This window comes from Folsomia candida, unplaced genomic scaffold (genome assembly GCF_002217175.1).
Source record: "Folsomia candida strain VU population unplaced genomic scaffold, ASM221717v1 Fcan01_Sc001, whole genome shotgun sequence".
NCBI classification, from domain to species: domain Eukaryota; kingdom Metazoa; phylum Arthropoda; class Collembola; order Entomobryomorpha; family Isotomidae; genus Folsomia; species Folsomia candida.
Genome location: NW_019091193.1, coordinates 12,040,017 through 12,056,919, shown reverse-complemented (window position 1 = coordinate 12,056,919; position 16,903 = coordinate 12,040,017). Strand labels below are relative to the sequence as shown.

At 36.6% G+C, this 16,903-nt stretch overlaps 3 protein-coding genes across 6 annotated transcripts; all 3 read right to left on the bottom strand.

The window, feature by feature from the left end:
- Positions 1 to 4: 4 nt before the first annotated feature.
- LOC110842413 (probable histone-lysine N-methyltransferase CG1716) lies at positions 5 to 6,808 on the bottom strand. The gene is made up of 16 exons (XM_022088157.2): positions 6,385 to 6,808; positions 5,732 to 6,299; positions 4,950 to 5,628; positions 4,722 to 4,850; positions 4,507 to 4,640; positions 4,337 to 4,404; positions 4,139 to 4,236; positions 3,809 to 4,055; positions 3,456 to 3,722; positions 2,840 to 3,369; positions 2,520 to 2,752; positions 1,754 to 1,840; positions 1,525 to 1,683; positions 1,167 to 1,453; positions 421 to 1,092; positions 5 to 350 (listed from the first exon to the last, which is right to left on the bottom strand). Exons 1-16 carry the CDS (start codon positions 6,532 to 6,534, stop codon positions 183 to 185), a joined length of 4,476 nt encoding a protein of 1,491 aa, XP_021943849.1. The 5' UTR covers positions 6,535 to 6,808; the 3' UTR covers positions 5 to 182.
- Positions 6,809 to 6,946: 138 nt separating this feature from the next.
- Positions 6,947 to 13,114, bottom strand: LOC110842091 (protein fem-1 homolog A). Of its 3 annotated transcripts, none has more exons than XM_022087805.2 (20): positions 12,918 to 13,114; positions 11,139 to 11,393; positions 10,961 to 11,046; positions 10,676 to 10,753; positions 10,452 to 10,612; positions 10,357 to 10,369; positions 10,197 to 10,274; positions 10,023 to 10,074; positions 9,866 to 9,943; positions 9,623 to 9,717; positions 9,321 to 9,554; positions 9,090 to 9,240; positions 8,924 to 9,017; positions 8,826 to 8,858; positions 8,572 to 8,750; positions 8,366 to 8,447; positions 8,208 to 8,277; positions 8,016 to 8,065; positions 7,809 to 7,937; positions 6,947 to 7,738 (listed from the first exon to the last, which is right to left on the bottom strand). In XM_022087805.2, the coding sequence occupies exons 2-20, from the start codon at positions 11,267 to 11,269 to the stop codon at positions 7,442 to 7,444; spliced, it is 2,091 nt and encodes a 696-aa protein (XP_021943497.1). In that variant the 5' UTR covers positions 11,270 to 11,393; positions 12,918 to 13,114; the 3' UTR covers positions 6,947 to 7,441. The 3 variants fall into 3 exon arrangements, with proteins under 3 accessions (XP_021943497.1, XP_021943494.1, XP_021943495.1); XM_022087802.2 differs by lacking the exon at positions 12,918 to 13,114 and adding an exon at positions 11,853 to 12,107; XM_022087803.2 differs by lacking the exon at positions 12,918 to 13,114 and adding an exon at positions 11,715 to 11,845.
- A 181-nt stretch (positions 13,115 to 13,295) lies between these two features.
- On the bottom strand, positions 13,296 to 16,559 carry LOC110861103 (SET domain-containing protein SmydA-8). Of its 2 annotated transcripts, XM_022110226.2 has the most exons (13): positions 16,333 to 16,559; positions 16,143 to 16,264; positions 15,957 to 16,066; positions 15,749 to 15,883; positions 15,518 to 15,620; positions 15,226 to 15,262; positions 14,975 to 15,165; positions 14,817 to 14,888; positions 14,558 to 14,695; positions 14,278 to 14,471; positions 14,037 to 14,196; positions 13,816 to 13,942; positions 13,296 to 13,740 (listed from the first exon to the last, which is right to left on the bottom strand). In XM_022110226.2, exons 2-13 carry the CDS (start codon positions 16,167 to 16,169, stop codon positions 13,514 to 13,516), a joined length of 1,521 nt encoding a protein of 506 aa, XP_021965918.1. In that variant the 5' UTR covers positions 16,170 to 16,264; positions 16,333 to 16,559; the 3' UTR covers positions 13,296 to 13,513. The 2 variants fall into 2 exon arrangements, with proteins under 2 accessions (XP_021965918.1, XP_021965910.1); XM_022110218.2 differs by having other exon boundaries at positions 16,143 to 16,559.
- Between the last annotated feature and the right edge of the window lie 344 nt (positions 16,560 to 16,903).

The following is a 16,903-nucleotide window of genomic DNA, read 5'->3' as shown; positions in this document are numbered from 1 at the left end:
TGTCCTGATTGTTAAAATATTTTATTTTCAGCTTCCTGTCACAAGTCAAGAAAATATTACATTTATAATTTTAAAAAAGATCTATGTACATACATATATGGATAACATTGACACAATAAGTCCAACAAGAAGAAAAAAACTTAAAATTGGTTATTTCTTTCGTCACTATAACTAGATCAACTTTATTTTTGACTACTATCCTCTGGGGACGGAATGTAGTTCGAGTTTCCAAACCTTCCCATGAACTTTTTAACATACTCTTTTGTCTTTTGTTTTACTCCGTCAGTAACTTCAAGAGGTTTGTTTCCCCGAGAGTGTTTTAATTCTTTGAGTAAGATGGCATGCGTCATCTGCAACATCAGAATAAAAACGAACGATAAATCAAGTAATCTGTTATCGAATCATAATAATTCAACCAACCTTTCGAGCTAGATGCTTAAAATCTTCGGTTGATACGATTCTTCCCGTTTTACAGTCTGGCTTTTTGTAAGGGTTCAAGTGTGTAACAACAACATTTGCAATTTGACTACGAAACTGTTCTTTACTTTTGTCAGACGCAATCTTTTTATATGCCATCGTTTTTTGCTTTCGCTCATGCTTAGAGCTTCGTTCCTTTTTGACACCAACAACCGGTGGGGCAGATGATGAAGATGGCGTGGAGGGAGTAGAAACACGATCTAAAATGGGATCAAGTCCTGGAATCATAATCATATTGTCTTCTGGTGCAGTTGGCGATCCGTAATTATCGTCAACAATGGATGCCAAAGAAATATCCAATTCTGTTTCAATTGGAGAAGACGAGGCATGAATATCATCTGAGTCATCGTCGTCATCGCCTGAGATTGAAAGGGACAACTCGGCATTCGAAGGGATTGTAAGCTTTGGGGAAGGGGTTTTGATCATTTCATCGCTCGACTCCAAGTTTTCAGCATTGTCTTCTAGTCCCACAGAATTGTTGTCGTCATCATCTTCAGTTTGATATGATTTCTGAGCGTCCTCCACAGCTTTTTGTCGTTTTTCTTCCAAAACTTCAAGTTTCCTTGCTCGGATAACAGCTTTGCTTATGGTCGATTTATCATCCTCTGTTCTAGGCTAGATTTCAAAATATTATTATCAAAAACTTGACCCATGCTATATTTACGGGTTTTTACGATTTTCATACTTACACTTATAATTCTTTCTTGTACTAAACCAGCATTTTTTCGCCTTTTTGCACGCTCATGCAATCTAGTCCTTAATGTGGAGACAGATTTGCTTGGTGGTGGTGTATGTTTTACATTATCAGAAGTGTCTTCCTCCTCCTCCTCTATTGCTTCAGAGTCTGACGATTCACTTGATTCTATCATAATTCTTTGACAGTCTTCGGCTGTTGGAGGGGTCCATTGAGCCTGTTGAACTTTATGGTGGTAGTAATAACAGCGTCCTTCATCGTCTACTGCCATTTTCCATCCATCTTAAAAGACATTCCTACGTTATATACCGCAAAATGCTTAATGATATATATGACCGATGGGATAACCTTACCTGGCAAAGATGCTGGTGGTAGTGGAGGAGGAGGTGGCAAACCTTCTGGCCATGGGGGGAAAACATATTCGGATTCTGCCGGTTCTGGGGGCACTTGAATAGTTTCTTTGGCCTTTGCAGCATTCAACATTTGTTGAATTCCAGGTGGGAGGCCTGGATCTATGTATGATTAAATCAAGAGTAAAATGGGATTACATTGACACTTTAATAAGTAGCATTAATGTTATACCATGTGGGATGATCCGCAGCCATTGTATACTACTAGGGTCGAGATAATAGTGACCACTAATATCCACCACAGGTGTAGTACTCGGGTCTGAATAAAAAAGAGTATATTAAAATATTCAAAATGGACAGGGGTGGACACGATACTTTGGTCGTATAAATTCACATTCTTCTATTAGAAGCCATTCACAACTTCTGTACCATATTTCAGCTATTGATTATTTATAAGATAATTTTTCTGAATTTGGTTACGTTGGTCTCAAATTTTTTCGTCCACCCACAGTAAAGTTGCGTAGATTTTAAAATTGCATATGCTTCAATGGACGAAGCGTCATATTGACCCATGCTATTTAATATACTGCTGCTGCTGCTGAGAGAGTTGTTCAATCAGTTTATGTATGAAATTTGGGAAATTGAATGATTTTCACGTCAACATAAAATATTTAAAACACCTTATGCGATTCGGCTAATGTAAATCGGCGATGGATTACAATCATGCATATCATGTAGTACGCAACGTATGTATATATCTACGCATGATTATATGGTATATTACTAATTGACAAAACATAAAGTAAAAATTTAACAAACTCTGGGTACTACAAGTATCTTGTATCTTGTCAACTATCTTCAGATACTTTTCTGCCAGGCATATCTAGATTGTCTAAAACAAGATAAAAGTACCTTGTCCACCCTAGTTTTTGAAAATGGATATGCAAGGTTTGCATAACTGCTTATCGGTTTAATAATTATAATAACAATGTACTAACCTAATCCCAGGGCATTGCAGCGATGCTGGTGCATAATAATCATTTCATCCTGCATCCGTCGCTGTCTCATATCTTCTTCTTCTTGAGCCACTTTCTGAGCAAACAATTTACGCTTTTGTTCTTTAGACAAATGGGGATATAGATCCTTAATTCTCGGTTGACCACGGTAAAGGGACTCTGTTGTAGGAAGTCGTCGATCTCTCCCATTTCTATTCGTGCCCCATTTGGATCGACTAAACCAAAAAGCAAAATAAATAAAATCATGAAAATCAAGTTATGAGATGGATAATACTACATTTTAAACAACAATTGAGACTAACCCTTGATCATATGAGTAGCTGCTGATAGAATCCGTAGTAGGAAGAGGAGATGAACCCTTGTCAGCTTCGCGTTCATGTTCTTTCATTTGTTCAACTCGCTCTTTTTTGGGAATTCTAAAAACTTCTTTGAGATATGCCCAAGATGTTATCAATGTCTGAGCAATATTTTGAAAACTCCAAATATTATACTTTTCTTCATATTTTGCGTCTTCTTCCATTGGTTTCACTCCACAATCTTCAGCAGGATTTTTATAGATCTCATCCACTTCCATTTTATCTGGCTCTTCTTTGAGTGCAACTGGCAGTATAGTTTCATTTTCGATAGACGAGTTAGAAGTATCAGGTAAGGTAGTAGTTAAATCAGTTGCCGAATCTGTCGGTTGCTGATTCTGTACGTCTGGGGGAACTGGCGCAATTTCAACAAGCGTCCTGTTGGGAGTATTAGACCACGTGTCCATAAGTGACAAAATTTTGCTGTCCAGCAGCATAGTCTTGTTAGGAATTGATAAAGATGCCAATGTTTTCAAGAACTATAAAAAGCAAATATTTGTTTGACACGGAAACTCAAAATAACATTTATGCAAGAAACAAAATAGTTCGAAACTAGAGAATTTACCAGAAGATGATATTCTTCACTTTTAATGACTTGGGTTGAGATATTTTCGACCGGTAAAGGAAGGTTGATCATCCAGTTATACATTAGTTTCAAACCTCTATAATCCAAAAATAATCTACGGCATGCCGGATCTCCATTAATTAGTATGTTCAGAATACGTTCCCTGTCATCCCATTTTTCAGCCCTAACCATCAATCGACTTAAGGTAAGAGTATGGGTTCGGTTTTTCAGTCCACTTCTTTCTAATTGGCTCAACTCTTCCTCCAACTAAACAAAACAATACATTTCGAATTAAGGTAAATTATATGTCATAAAAATATAGTCATTCATATGAATGTTAGAAAATTAATTACGGCAGCATCTTCCAAAATTCGAATTCTAGCATCTTTTCTTTGCTTGCGTTCAGCTGCAAGTTGAGCTCGTCTCTTCTTTTTCTCTGCCTTTTCAATTTCAAGTGCTTCGGTGTCTTCATCTGGACTCCGTACCTCAGCCTCAGCCACATCAGTTTCCTTATCATCATACTCCGCGTCGTCATCATCCTCTTCTCCAATCCAACCTCTACAACTTTGAGTTCCACAATAGCATCGCTGCGCTTTTTTACTATAATCATTAAAAAAATTCAGTGTTGCTTGAGTTGGATGTACACCTACTTTCTGAATCTTAACATATGAAATTTTCCTTACCCATAGCGCTGAAACTGATAATCGAATACAATTTCTTCACCTGGTTTTAAATCCCGCAACGTAAAAAATCCTATTCGTAGCTCTCCATTCACAGTCCACTGGAAAAACAATGCAACAAAGCAATTACCAAGTAATTCACTATTCACTTATTTAAACCCACGGCATGCTTATATTTAATAAATAAAATCAAAAGCCAACCTTTTGTGTTTCACAATTTGGTTCACAGCTGTGGTTTATAAATCTCGAACAATTTCCTTTCAATGTTGCTAAAATATAAAAGTGGCATGGGAAATTTATATTAAAATGATTGTTGTTCCCACCAGCTAGTTGGTTAAAATTAATTATGGCATTTCCACCATACAACTAACCATCTATAATGGAATCTGCTTTTAACGCCATGAAATAAAAATGTTCCTGGTTCCCTTTGGCATATTCTTTTGTACGACTCTCAAATTGAAATGGATCCAAAACTTCTCCTACATATTCGATTACAAACCCACCTCTAAACCAATTATAAGGAAGTTTGTTAATTAATGATTATCGCAATTTTTCTGTTGCAGTTGTCAAATAAGGCTAAACGTACTCTGGGATTAGCTGAAGAGTTCGAAGTCCATGACCCTTTTTCTCCGTTTTGAACACTTCTAAGGTTGCATATTGTTTACGCTGAAACTTTTTATTCATGCAGCTCTCTCCGGTTGGACATCTCGGACCGCTGTCATCAAACCCATTATTTTTATTTAAAGCCAAACAAATACAAAGTACACAAATTAATGACAAATAGTAACTAACAAAGTGAGACAAAAAAACGTACCATTCCACCATCAATAATCGATTTAAGCAGTCCTCTATACACCCATGTTCTCCACGCTCAATGTCTTCTGTAGTCAGAAAACAGTCGCATACCATTCCTTTACTTTCTTTACTAATCTTCCTTTCTTTACGAAATATACTATCCTCGATCCCTTGAAATTTTTTGAGTTTGTCGACCAATTCAACATCATATTTATTGTATGTCAAATGTCCTTGTTTCTTTATAAGATCTCGTGATGGCACAAACTCATCCTCGATTGGTCCGGATGATTCTTTGTCAGCATCATTGGTGGTGACACTACTATTCAACTGTAGTGACTCCATGGATAGAGATTTCATAGACTCTGCATCAGCTGAATAACGCCATCGAGACTTGACTTTGAACGGCTTTGAGTTTTGTCCGTCGTCCAATTTTGCAGCAGGTAAACCCAAGGTGGATGGAAGACCGAAAGACGAAATCCCCGAAGAAATTGAGTCATTTGGAGATACGCCACCGTCGAATGCACTAGACACTCCATGGTACGAGTTTGAATCTTCATCATTTAGATTTGGGAGACTTTTACTTAAAGTCGAATCGATAGATGATGCTGACGAAAACACGACTTCCCTCCTTCTTCCACGCCCTTTTTGTCCTTCGAGAGATTTTATTCTTGAACTACGTCTAACCCTACCGCTGTCATCTAAATGGAAAGTCACAAAAATTTATATATACATAATAACATTCCATAATACACAAAAATAGTATGCACTAATTCACTCTGTCAATTATAAATACATACGTACCGTCAGGGATGAAAAAATCATCCGTGATTTCGGACACAATTTCGGACACGGGTTTAATATCAGAACTCGCGGCAGGTAAATAGCTAGTAGAACCTTCCGCAGAAAAATCTAAACCCGGTATAAATCCAGGTTGATATGATTCTTCTTTAAAAGTAAAAATCCTGGCCAAATCTTCTGTTTCCTTGTTCAAACCGCCTTCCTGAATCGGTTTATGGTCGAGACTTTGTTCAGCGACATCCATCCTTTCAAAATATGGCTCCTCCTTAATAAGTATCGTATTGTCTGCAGATGAGGAAGAAGACAGAGCCAGTCCTTTCACGGTATGTTCAATCTGATCGACAGAGTCCTCCTGTAAGACTTGGCTTTCACTCTGATTACTGCTTTTTCCTCTTCCACGTCCCCGTCCGCCTCGTTTTCCACGCCCACCGCGCCCCCTTCCTCGCCCTCGCTTCCCTCTTCCTCCTCCTCCCACCACCGGTTGCGGTGTCGGAATTTCTTGTGGTAAATTTTCATAGCCCTGACTCCAGTCCACTCCAGCCTGATCTTTTGACTCACTTTCCGGACCATCCTACATAATAAGTATTCGCCGATAAGCATGTGTATACAATAGAGTAGAAGTGGAACGCTTAACGAATTAAATTAATACTAATTACCACAACTGAGCGATTATTATCTTCGACGGGTGGACGTTTTTCTTTCAATCTGGCCGATCGTTTTTGAGCCAGTTGATACATTTCGTCTGCAATATCAGGACTTGGACATCGTGTTGGTTTACGACCTGGGGCAAATTCTCCCGTCTCCATTTTCAACAAATTTGCAGGACTTGGATTTGATTGTTTTGTTGAAAATATGAACGAATACGAATGGTGAAGAAATACAAACAATTTGCACTGGGTACAATGAGAGAAACAAACCCCTCATTAATCTAAATGTGTTGGAACGAAGTAAATTAAAATATGCATTGCAATCCAGACCAATTTTTAGAAAAAATGAAATTTGTATTGAATTTTAAAAATTTAGTGAATAGTAAATTGTAGCCGTCTTGTTTTTACCAACATAACACAAGAGTTTTGAGTGCATTCCGCTTGTCGCAGCTCTTGCTCATTGCCCCTGACGATCTGGCCAAAGAAAAGCGAAAGGATTTTTGCATTTATTTTGCATACTACATTAAAATGTAGTAAAATTACTAAAAAATATCGAGTAAATTTTCCTACGTATGTGAGTGACATCTTAAAAATTTATTCTTGTCATTGCTTATACATTTCTAGAACAAACACAATACAAACACAATATAAGTAGGTCGTCGTTTGGTACAACAATTACGATACATTTCATGCAATTCGACCTCTTTTTACTTTTGTTAGTAAATCACAATAATAAAACGATTTATTCGCAACAACAATATTATTTAAAATATGACAGGGTTCAAATCTCACTATAAGATTCTTGAAACATAAAACTTAAAAATTACGATTTAAAGAAATAATAAAAAGTATAAAAGTAAGAGACTAGCACTTGCAATTCAACAAGCTCAACGACATGCAATCATCTCACCATAAGCGCAGGTGCACAAATCATATCAGAACAATGACTGGTGCGATGGTGCTTGAGATGGATTAATAAAAATTACACTTATTACACTTATGTATATATTTAATTGTTCTTTTTTCAATACGAATGGCTTCAGTCTTCTTTTACATTCAAAACTTGTTACCGTTGGTTAGGACGGTTTGACTTGCTTCTTGGACTATGAGATCTTGCATCGTCAGGCACCATAGGTGTAGGTCGGTGAATTTCTACGTAGTGCATCAATTCTCTTGGTAAATCTTCTGGTTTGAATGCAATATTATATTTGCAAATAGATTGGGCAGATAGACATTTTAATGAGATGTGCTCCAAGGCTGAAAACCCAATGCCGGACCGAGATTGTAGGATAGCTAAGGGATTTTGGTTGCTATTGTCCAATTGGTCGACATGCGAGCCACTCGATAGTAAAAGGTCAACCAGCTGCGAAACATAGATATTTATCAGACAACATATAACAAACATTATGCGCATAATGTGTAACATAAAATACTTTAAGATCAAAATCATCATTTGAGACCACCAAGTGGAGGGCTAGAGCACGATTATCATTCACCGAGTTGGCATCAGCACCACAAGAGATTAGAAAACGAGCAACATCGAGTGACGGGAAAACGTACACCTATAGTTGAATCGAAAATATGTTGTGCAATTAAATTCATTCCAGAAATGCACATATAAACACCAATAAATAGAATACCTGATGGTCGTCCACAAAGAAATGGCTGCGAACAATGTTTGTACGACTAACTGCAAGAATAATTATTCGTCATAGTAAGAAACATTTTTATGAAGAAAAGGGTATCAAATACGACGATGAACAAATTCCTTGGACAAACTTCTTCCTACTAAGAAATATGTAATGTCAATAAAAAGAAGGCGTAAAACTTACCAGCCATATGAAGCAACGTATCCCCGGTGCTACACATTCGAAGATTGTGTTTCAACAGCATATGCGTCGCCTAAGATTATAGGAAAGTGTTTGCATTTATTTATATACATACATACTTTTGAATATTATTCCATGCATATTACTTAAAAGAATAATACCTTTCGTAAATATATGGTCTGCTCTGGAGTTTTGGGGGCTTTGAGAAGAAGATAAAGCAAATGTGTACAGCATCGGAGGCATCTAAAATTGAGTTAATATTTAAGATTTCAAAGTAATTGTATATAACATACGTACTAAATAACTACATATGTGTGCAAGATCCTGGTAGATACAGTTATGTGGGTACCATGTATAGTAGATATACCTGTCGTAACTTTCTTGTTGTCGTTTGTAAACTGGCCTGATTCTGACAATTTCAGAACAAGTTGGCAATTGTTCAATGAGGAGTTCAAACGTGCCGATCAGGTCAGAAACTTGAAGTGGGTGCGTAGGTGACTTTCGATCGACTTCACTATTCCGATCCAAGTCCAGGTACAAACGTATCTGTGTTATCAAATTTAAGAATTACATACTTAAATCAATAATCAATTAAATACACCGTCTGCGTAAAGACCTTACCAGTGCCAAAGCAGTAAAACAGGTATCACCGTACTGAAATAGAAATATATAATTTAAGTTTAGAGAATTGAGGTAATTACATTATTAAATTAACTCACCAAGAGTGAATCTTTTACTATGCGTAATTGCAAAGCATAACGCCAAAGTCGAATGCAGACCAAGTAATGTGAGGAGTCAGCGTACGCAGCTCCACTGTGTAAACAAAGCAGCTTGATTTAGTATCGTCGATTGGAATTTCTGGTATTTAATTAAAATGATACTCACCGATACATTATTCGAAATATCACATCCTTATGGCCTGCCCCTAGTATCCGCTCAGCAATTAACAAGCTGTTAATTCTCATTTGATCCAAGTCCGTTGCAATATTTTCAAGGTCTTCACGAGATTTGAATTCAAATATTTCAACATCTTTTGCTGTATTTTAAAGAAAATAATAATTATCAAAAACTATTCATGTCGCATACAATACTTGCACTGCGATTTGTGTCAAATACCTTCATTATCCACGATTTTCGCATACAACGGTGAATAACCAAGCTGAGGTTTAGGTAATTGAGGCTCGTAGTCGCAACGAATTGATATTGCCTTCCTCCAAAAGTACAAAGCCATTTGTATATCATGCAATTCGTCGAGAAAAGTGGATCCCATCAACTCGTGCATTTCTGCACGTCTTTCCCTCGTGTATTGGGGTATAAAATCCAGAAGAAAATTAAAGATGGATGTTGCTCCTTAAAGACAATTTTGTATGTTAGTATTACTAAAGCCTCCATAATTACTATTACATAGATAAACCTACCTTTAAGACAAGCTGTTTGAAGAGCATCATCTCCATACCGATTTTTGATAAAGGGACAGGCCCCATTAGCAAGAAGAAGTTTTGTAGTATCAAACCTGTATGTACATAATAAAGGAACTGGTAAATTTCTCTTGTTAGATAGGTGCCCATTTTTAGGTGTCCACATCAATTACGATATCATCAAGCTAAATTCAATCTTAATTTCATGTTTCATCAAAGTAAATTAAGGACAAATCAACTTGCCTATGCTCTTGGATAGCGTAGTGAAGTGCGGTCTTCAGTTGAATATCCTGAGCATTTACATTAGCTCCATGGGCGACCCTATGAAGAAGGATTTGTTGCATAAATAGGCATAACCTGATTAAATGTCATGTAACATCATTTCTTATGTATCACTTACAAGTACTCACACAACGGTGCACTTTGAACCGAGTTGATCAATGCTGTACCACCTTTAATAGTTACAAAATTGAAGATATACTACTACATTGACATTTATCTATATTTATTTATCATTTATCTACATTTATCTTCGTATTATTTAGTATTAGAGGTAAAGTTAACAAACACTCACCATTAAAATTTGGAATGCTTATATCTGCACCAGCGTGTTCTACTAAATATTGCACAATCTCAAAATGCGTCATGAAACCTGGAAAATCACAATACTTGTAGTTATATAGGCTCCAATTTTATTTACTTTGCTTAAAAAAATTTAAATATATATTGCTCACATGCACTCCGAACCTGAAAACAATGCAAAATTAGAAATTAAAAGTTTTGCATGCTAAAATAATATAAACCCAATTGAACTGCAAGATTTACTTACAGGGGTTGAACCTGTGTCGCTGATGCTATTCACGTTTGCACCAAATTTCGTTAAAATTTTAATTATGGGCAGCTTTCCACAAACTGACGCACACCAAAGGGGGGTGACACAATGTGAAGTTTTATCGTCCGCTACTTCGTAAATTCCTTTTTGTTCAACTTCTGTAAATTATGATTATGAGTGTAAAAATGCTTGACCACATATAATTAGAATGATTTTTTAACCTGCTCCACAAGTTTCTAACAAGTACTCAACAATCTCCAAGTTTCCTTTTTTGCAGGCGATGAAAAGTGGAGAGCAACCTATTTGGGAAACAAATTTTTAGCAAATCTTATTTAAAAAGAAATTTGGAGTTCACATCAATTATTTTGTTGTTGCATGCTTCCACTAAGCATTATTTTGGAATTACTATTTGCTATTCAAGTGCTCATTAAAATAGGATATTTTGGGCTAATCGAAGCGTGATTGCTGATGGTATAACAAAATAAATTAAATGAATAAAGACTTGCCGTCCTGTTTTCCTACAACGGACACTACTTCCTTGCGCTCCAACTTATCCAAGCGGTCCAAACAGCTTCGCAGGCTGTAGCTTAGCCTGATAAATTAATAAGACAAGTTCAACTGTAAAATTTGTCTTATCAAAGATGTGTTAAATTAGTGTGTCTTCAATGTTATGTTACTACTTACCTCGCGCCGGGTGCCGCCGCCCTCACCTCATTATGCAAGTCCTCACTTATAGATTCCTTCGACCTAATCTTGGAACTGGAACCTCCCTGCGACGACGACGACTTCCCCAACGCCCACATCGTTTTAAACATTTCCACCCTCCTTGTAGTTTGGAAATAGCAGAGTACTTGACAAATTGGTACGTGGCTTGGTGAAAATGAGCTGCACCACCCACACCTACGTAATATCCACGCTCTTAATTAACCAGGAGGAAACCTTTTGGGTACAAAAAGAACGACGAGAATAAAATAAAAATATAATCCATAATTACTTTAACATGTAATGTTTTATATTATTAGTTAGGGCTGAATTTGCTAAAAAAATTAACTCGTGGTTGCAGCTTGCCACATGAAATGTGGCAAAAATGGCAAAGAAATTCAAATAGGAAAGACAATAATGATGATCGAATTTACGATGCTGTGTGATTCACACACTCTGAATGTTGATGTTATACGATTAAATTAAACTGCTGGTGTATACATTATACTTGTGGTTTATTAACTACACACAACTTGTTGAAATATAAAAATAACTAACTTTTTGCACAATTAGTTTCGTCTTGAACGTTTTGTTATTAACAACTTATAGGAAGATGCAGCTGTTTCCTCGAGAGGAGATTTGCATATTGCATGTGACCATCTTTTTATGTAACGGCTTGTGCTTTGTATAACATACCTGTTGTTTTCCTTTCGCAGATGGTAGTGATCAGGAAATAAATTGGGCCAAGATCAAGTAAGCAGTCAGTTAAATAGTTAGATACAGCACAGCTACATGCGATCAGATAATGCGGAGAGTTGCTGCTTCCTCAACAATGTAATGAGCAGTGTTGCCCTTGCAAAGTGCTCAGGTTTAATGATGGCAAAATAAGTTTGAGACATAATGTAAGGAACTCGGTCTAAATAGGAACTACCAAATATTATGTCCACCAACCAAATAAAGACGACGGAGACCCAATGAACCAAAATAGGATAAAACCTCTATGCAAATAGATAGTCTCAAAATGTCTTTGTTCAGGTCAGACAATAATGTACCCAATAATACGATTAACTTGGAGCTTATATGACTGTAACATACTTTCAGTGAGGACAATAAACATATATTTTCTCTTAAATATGTTGGTAGTAGTTTGACTTATGTGTGTGTGACTCACAATTGTGAGACAGTCTCATCGTCAGTGAGACTGATGACAATCCCAATTCTCAACGCTAAAAATGGTTTACTTTGTAGTAATTTTCCACTGTAAACCATTTCTACTGCATTTGCGCTTTCCCAAATTGTCCATAAATAAAATTACATGGACCATCCATGAGCTCAACAACTATTGAAACCGAGTAAAATAAGTACGTCCATCATTATCTTTAGAACTGTATTTTTCTGTACCTTCATTGTTGGGAAATTGAGACGTGAAGATGAAATGCCAAGCTACTAATCAATTAAGAAGCTGTATATACCATAGTTATTTCAATATTTGATAGGAGGTTGGGCGAGGTACTTTAATGTGAGGCGTTACTTAACTTGTAATTTTAATGCAGCATAGGCAATAATAATCCGTTATTTTTAATTAATTTTTAAACTAAGATTCTCATTTTAAATCCCTTATTTCACTATTTTTCTAACTTTGGTGCTGTATATCTATATGCAATTGTTCTTCCCAAAAAAAGTACAGTATAAACCCCTGACCTTGACTTACTTTATGTGTCTCTGTCTACCAATATTTAAGCTAACCGAACCTATGCTTACCTTTCCTGACTTCTTTTTGTTCTTGTGTATTCTCAACTCCACAAAGTGTCAATTTGTTTGTTAAATCCCAGGTATTTAATGCTGCGAATTTGAAGGAAACGAAACACACTACGTGTGACGACAGAACAGCACAGAAAACGGAGTTGTTGGATCATTAGCCATTATAAATTGATGTCGTTTGGTCTATCGCATGCAAAGAACTTGGGTCGGACAATTCCCGGATCCCGACCGAAGAACCGAATAACACGTCAAGGCTAGATCCGGAAAAACTGAGTAACGCTGATTAAACAAACCGAATCCGGGAACCATACATTTATATAAGACTTAATGAGTTTTAAATGAAACTACCAATTTGCCAATTTTGCATATTCTTTTAGCTTCAATGCGAAATATATTGTAGCAAACTTTGATTTTATTTAATGCATAATTATCATAAGCAACCAAATGTGGAACATTCATATGCATTTTGTACAACTTATAATTCATGGGAAAATGTATATACTTATCTAAGGAGCTCTTCTCGTGTTCAAGTCATGAGGTTTCCAGGTTTAATGTATGTATTGATATATAAGTTGAAGGATGCTTTGCATTAAATGCTATCTCAATGTGCTTATCCATTTGGTTAAATTTACAAGTGTTTCTTCTTTGGCAGCTTGAGAAATCTCATACTCAATTGACTCAGGATGACACATTTCTAAAATAGAGATACATTCTTGCAAATTCTTCAGAGTCAGTTGTAATTTTCGACGTAAAATGGATCCCTTGCATCGAAGTCTGCGAGCCTTGATCACTTCTGCCGCTTGAAGCTCATATAACACCAGGCCTACATATATATATGAATTGCATGTTATGAAATGGTTTAGTATTTTCCTTGATATCTCATAATCCCACCCGATACCTCTGGTAACCGTGTACCCAGGCGTAACAATGTCCAGAATTTTCATGACTTCTCGACACAATTCCAACTTCCTGTCCAAATCTTCTTCCGTCAATGATTCCAACGGAGTTCCCTCTCTTCCATAAGCCTATAAGACGTTGAGGTCAACCAATTAATATTGCGATCAATTATCCAAAATTTGTTTAATTGATTACGATCAGATGGTATGCAATGCGCACTACCTGACACAAGTTGAACTTTACATCAAATGGTATGTAATGGGTAGGATGGAACAAAGCTTTACAGTTTTGCAAAAACTTTTCACAATTCGGTATTTCTTGAACCCTATCCAAAACTTCTTTCCATATCAGCAATTGAGATTCAATTGCTGCAGTCGGAATTCTAAAGTAAATATATACTTCAACATGTATTTACAAATATATGCATATTCATTTGGGCAATTTGCATGGTAATGTTTTTTACTTGGATCCACAGGATTGGCACACCCAGTTTTGACAGTATTCCACAGCACCAATGTTTATGACATCTCCGACTTTACAAATTTGACAGATCAAAGTACCCAGATTGGAGCCAAGCTCTCTGGGATCATTGCATCGTTTGCATGAACATTCGAAGAATTTTGTCTCCGACATCATGAGACGACGTTGAGCGGTTGCCTACTCCCAAAAATGTACTGTTTGTTCAGGCTAACGATGAGTGATTGCATAATTAATTTTCATGGTGGTATTCTACATAGTCGTACCTCCAGCGAGAATGCATAACAAATCGTTAACGGCTCTCCCGGCGGTATATCTACAGCAGCTCGAAGTTCAAGTATCCCACTGTATGGATTTTCGAATCGAGTGGTATTTGGTAAGCATGAATGGGCCATCATTGCTGCCTGGAAGAATTAAATAGTATGCAAATTGTGAGTACATAAATAACTACATATAAAACATGTGCACTATCGTGTAATATTTAGTTCGTGTTATTGAATTACTGGTAAATTCGTAAATTATTACTTTTGGATAAATACCACGATAAGAGACCTTGTCTCCAAGCTCAAATGCATTCACCTCCAATATTCCACAAACCTACATATGATACAATGTCATCATTATTTTTACATGTTATGTAGTTTGAAACTGAGATTTTCAATTATTCAAAGTGTTTTTTTTACAGTATGGACTTCTTCAGGCGTAAAATATTCTCTTAATTCCCAGTCTCTCAGGATGACATCCACAACATTGATAACGTTTTCTCTCCACAAGGGAAGATTTTTACGAATCTCGTTGTGAGCCTCCAACTGCATCAATACCTTCCATTTTTCAGGGTTCTGATATTTGAGCATAAGTCCTCGAAGCACGGTCACTGATCCAAATCATACTCAGCTAACTCAAGTTCAACCAAATCATTAATCCAAAATCTAACCTGATCCAAAGTCGCTGTTTCCAAATCGTGTTGGAGCCTAAAAATAAGTTCATTTTGACTAAAACGAAATGCCGTAATGTTGCTGAATCAGCTTGACATTAATGATCATCATTCATAATCATAGCATCAGTATATGATTTTTTTAAAACTAGATATTACAAACACAACTACATACACAACTTGTTCGTATGTACACATGTACGTAAATACGTACATACGTACCGATATATTTGGATAAGCAATTTTTTAAAAAGGCAATAAATTAAAATTGGACTGATTTGAAGATCCATACCTTTACATGTTTTTGTACAAAGAACTTGCACTCGTCCCTATGAAAAGCCGTATCAGCACACGCATCTGAGCAAATTGGCCATGAGCAGAGAGGACACGATTTCCTGATATTGCATTTCCGCACATGTGTAAGCAATAAATATGAAATGTATGTATATGCACCATCAAATCCATTATCGAAAAACTTTAAAATTTTAATATATGTATTTTTTTTGTCAAATGAGATCCACACCTGTCCTGCGGACTTTCAAAATTGGAATGACAGCCTACGCAGCATACATCACCGGACCTTTGTGGGCCTGCGATTAAAAACTTTTCAGACAGGATAATTGTTCCTTTTTTTATTTCCACCCTGGATTGCAAGAACCTATGAAGAACATAGGATTGATTTCAAAGAATCGTTCAGCTAACTAATGAGTTACTGAAAACAGATTACTTGCCTCCCATAAATTGGAGAAACTTCGCAGGTAAACAGGTCCGACTCGTACTCGCCCGTCGAAGATTGTCCTAGGTCAGACTTATCCTCAGAATTGGTAGGCTCCGATTTGGCCTTTGCATGATTCGTCGAAAATCAAATAGATTAATGTGATAACCACAAGCTAGGCACTGCTGGGTGTGATATGTACCTTGCTTGAGCGTTTCTTCCTTCCCATTTAGATGCTTGATGATGATTTGTGAAATGCCGAATACCAAATTTACATGCAAATTTACCACGGGTTATTTCAGGTATGGTTTCAAGATAGCGTCTCTATTTATAAAAGTGATGGCTACTTAACGTGCACAACAATTATTCTTATTTAAAAACAAAAACATTACTTTATTATGAATTTAACCCGCAGTGAAATAGCACAAACAGTGATGTGATTTTGATATGTGTTGACGTGGTGCAATGGCTAGTTCTTCTTGATTCTGATGTTCAAATCTTGGTTGCTGATGGATGAAAGGTTTCAAGTTGTATTTTGAATGGATTTTACAATACTTGCCAAAAATAAACCGAGAAAGACCAACAACGCGGCGGGTGGATGGCGTTTCTATTATGGTGAAACACTGACATCCCCGTGTAATGATAAGTCAAGCACACACGAAAAATAGAATTCGGTTGGAGTTGCATCTCCGTTGACTCAAATCCCTGTCATTTCGGATCAGTGTTGAGAAAACACATACTACGGACTTATAGGTACATGCGTACGTATGTAGAAATGAAATGACTACAATAATAATAGCATTTGTGTTAACGACGACGACGCGATTCACATCGCAGATGTTCTTGCTTCATCTGTTGTTCCGGGGTTTCACTTATATTGCATTAACTTGTCACATTTCTGGCCTTAATTTATGATTACAGTTGTCTCTCTCAAAGGAGGAATTGTTTTACAGGAGTTCATTT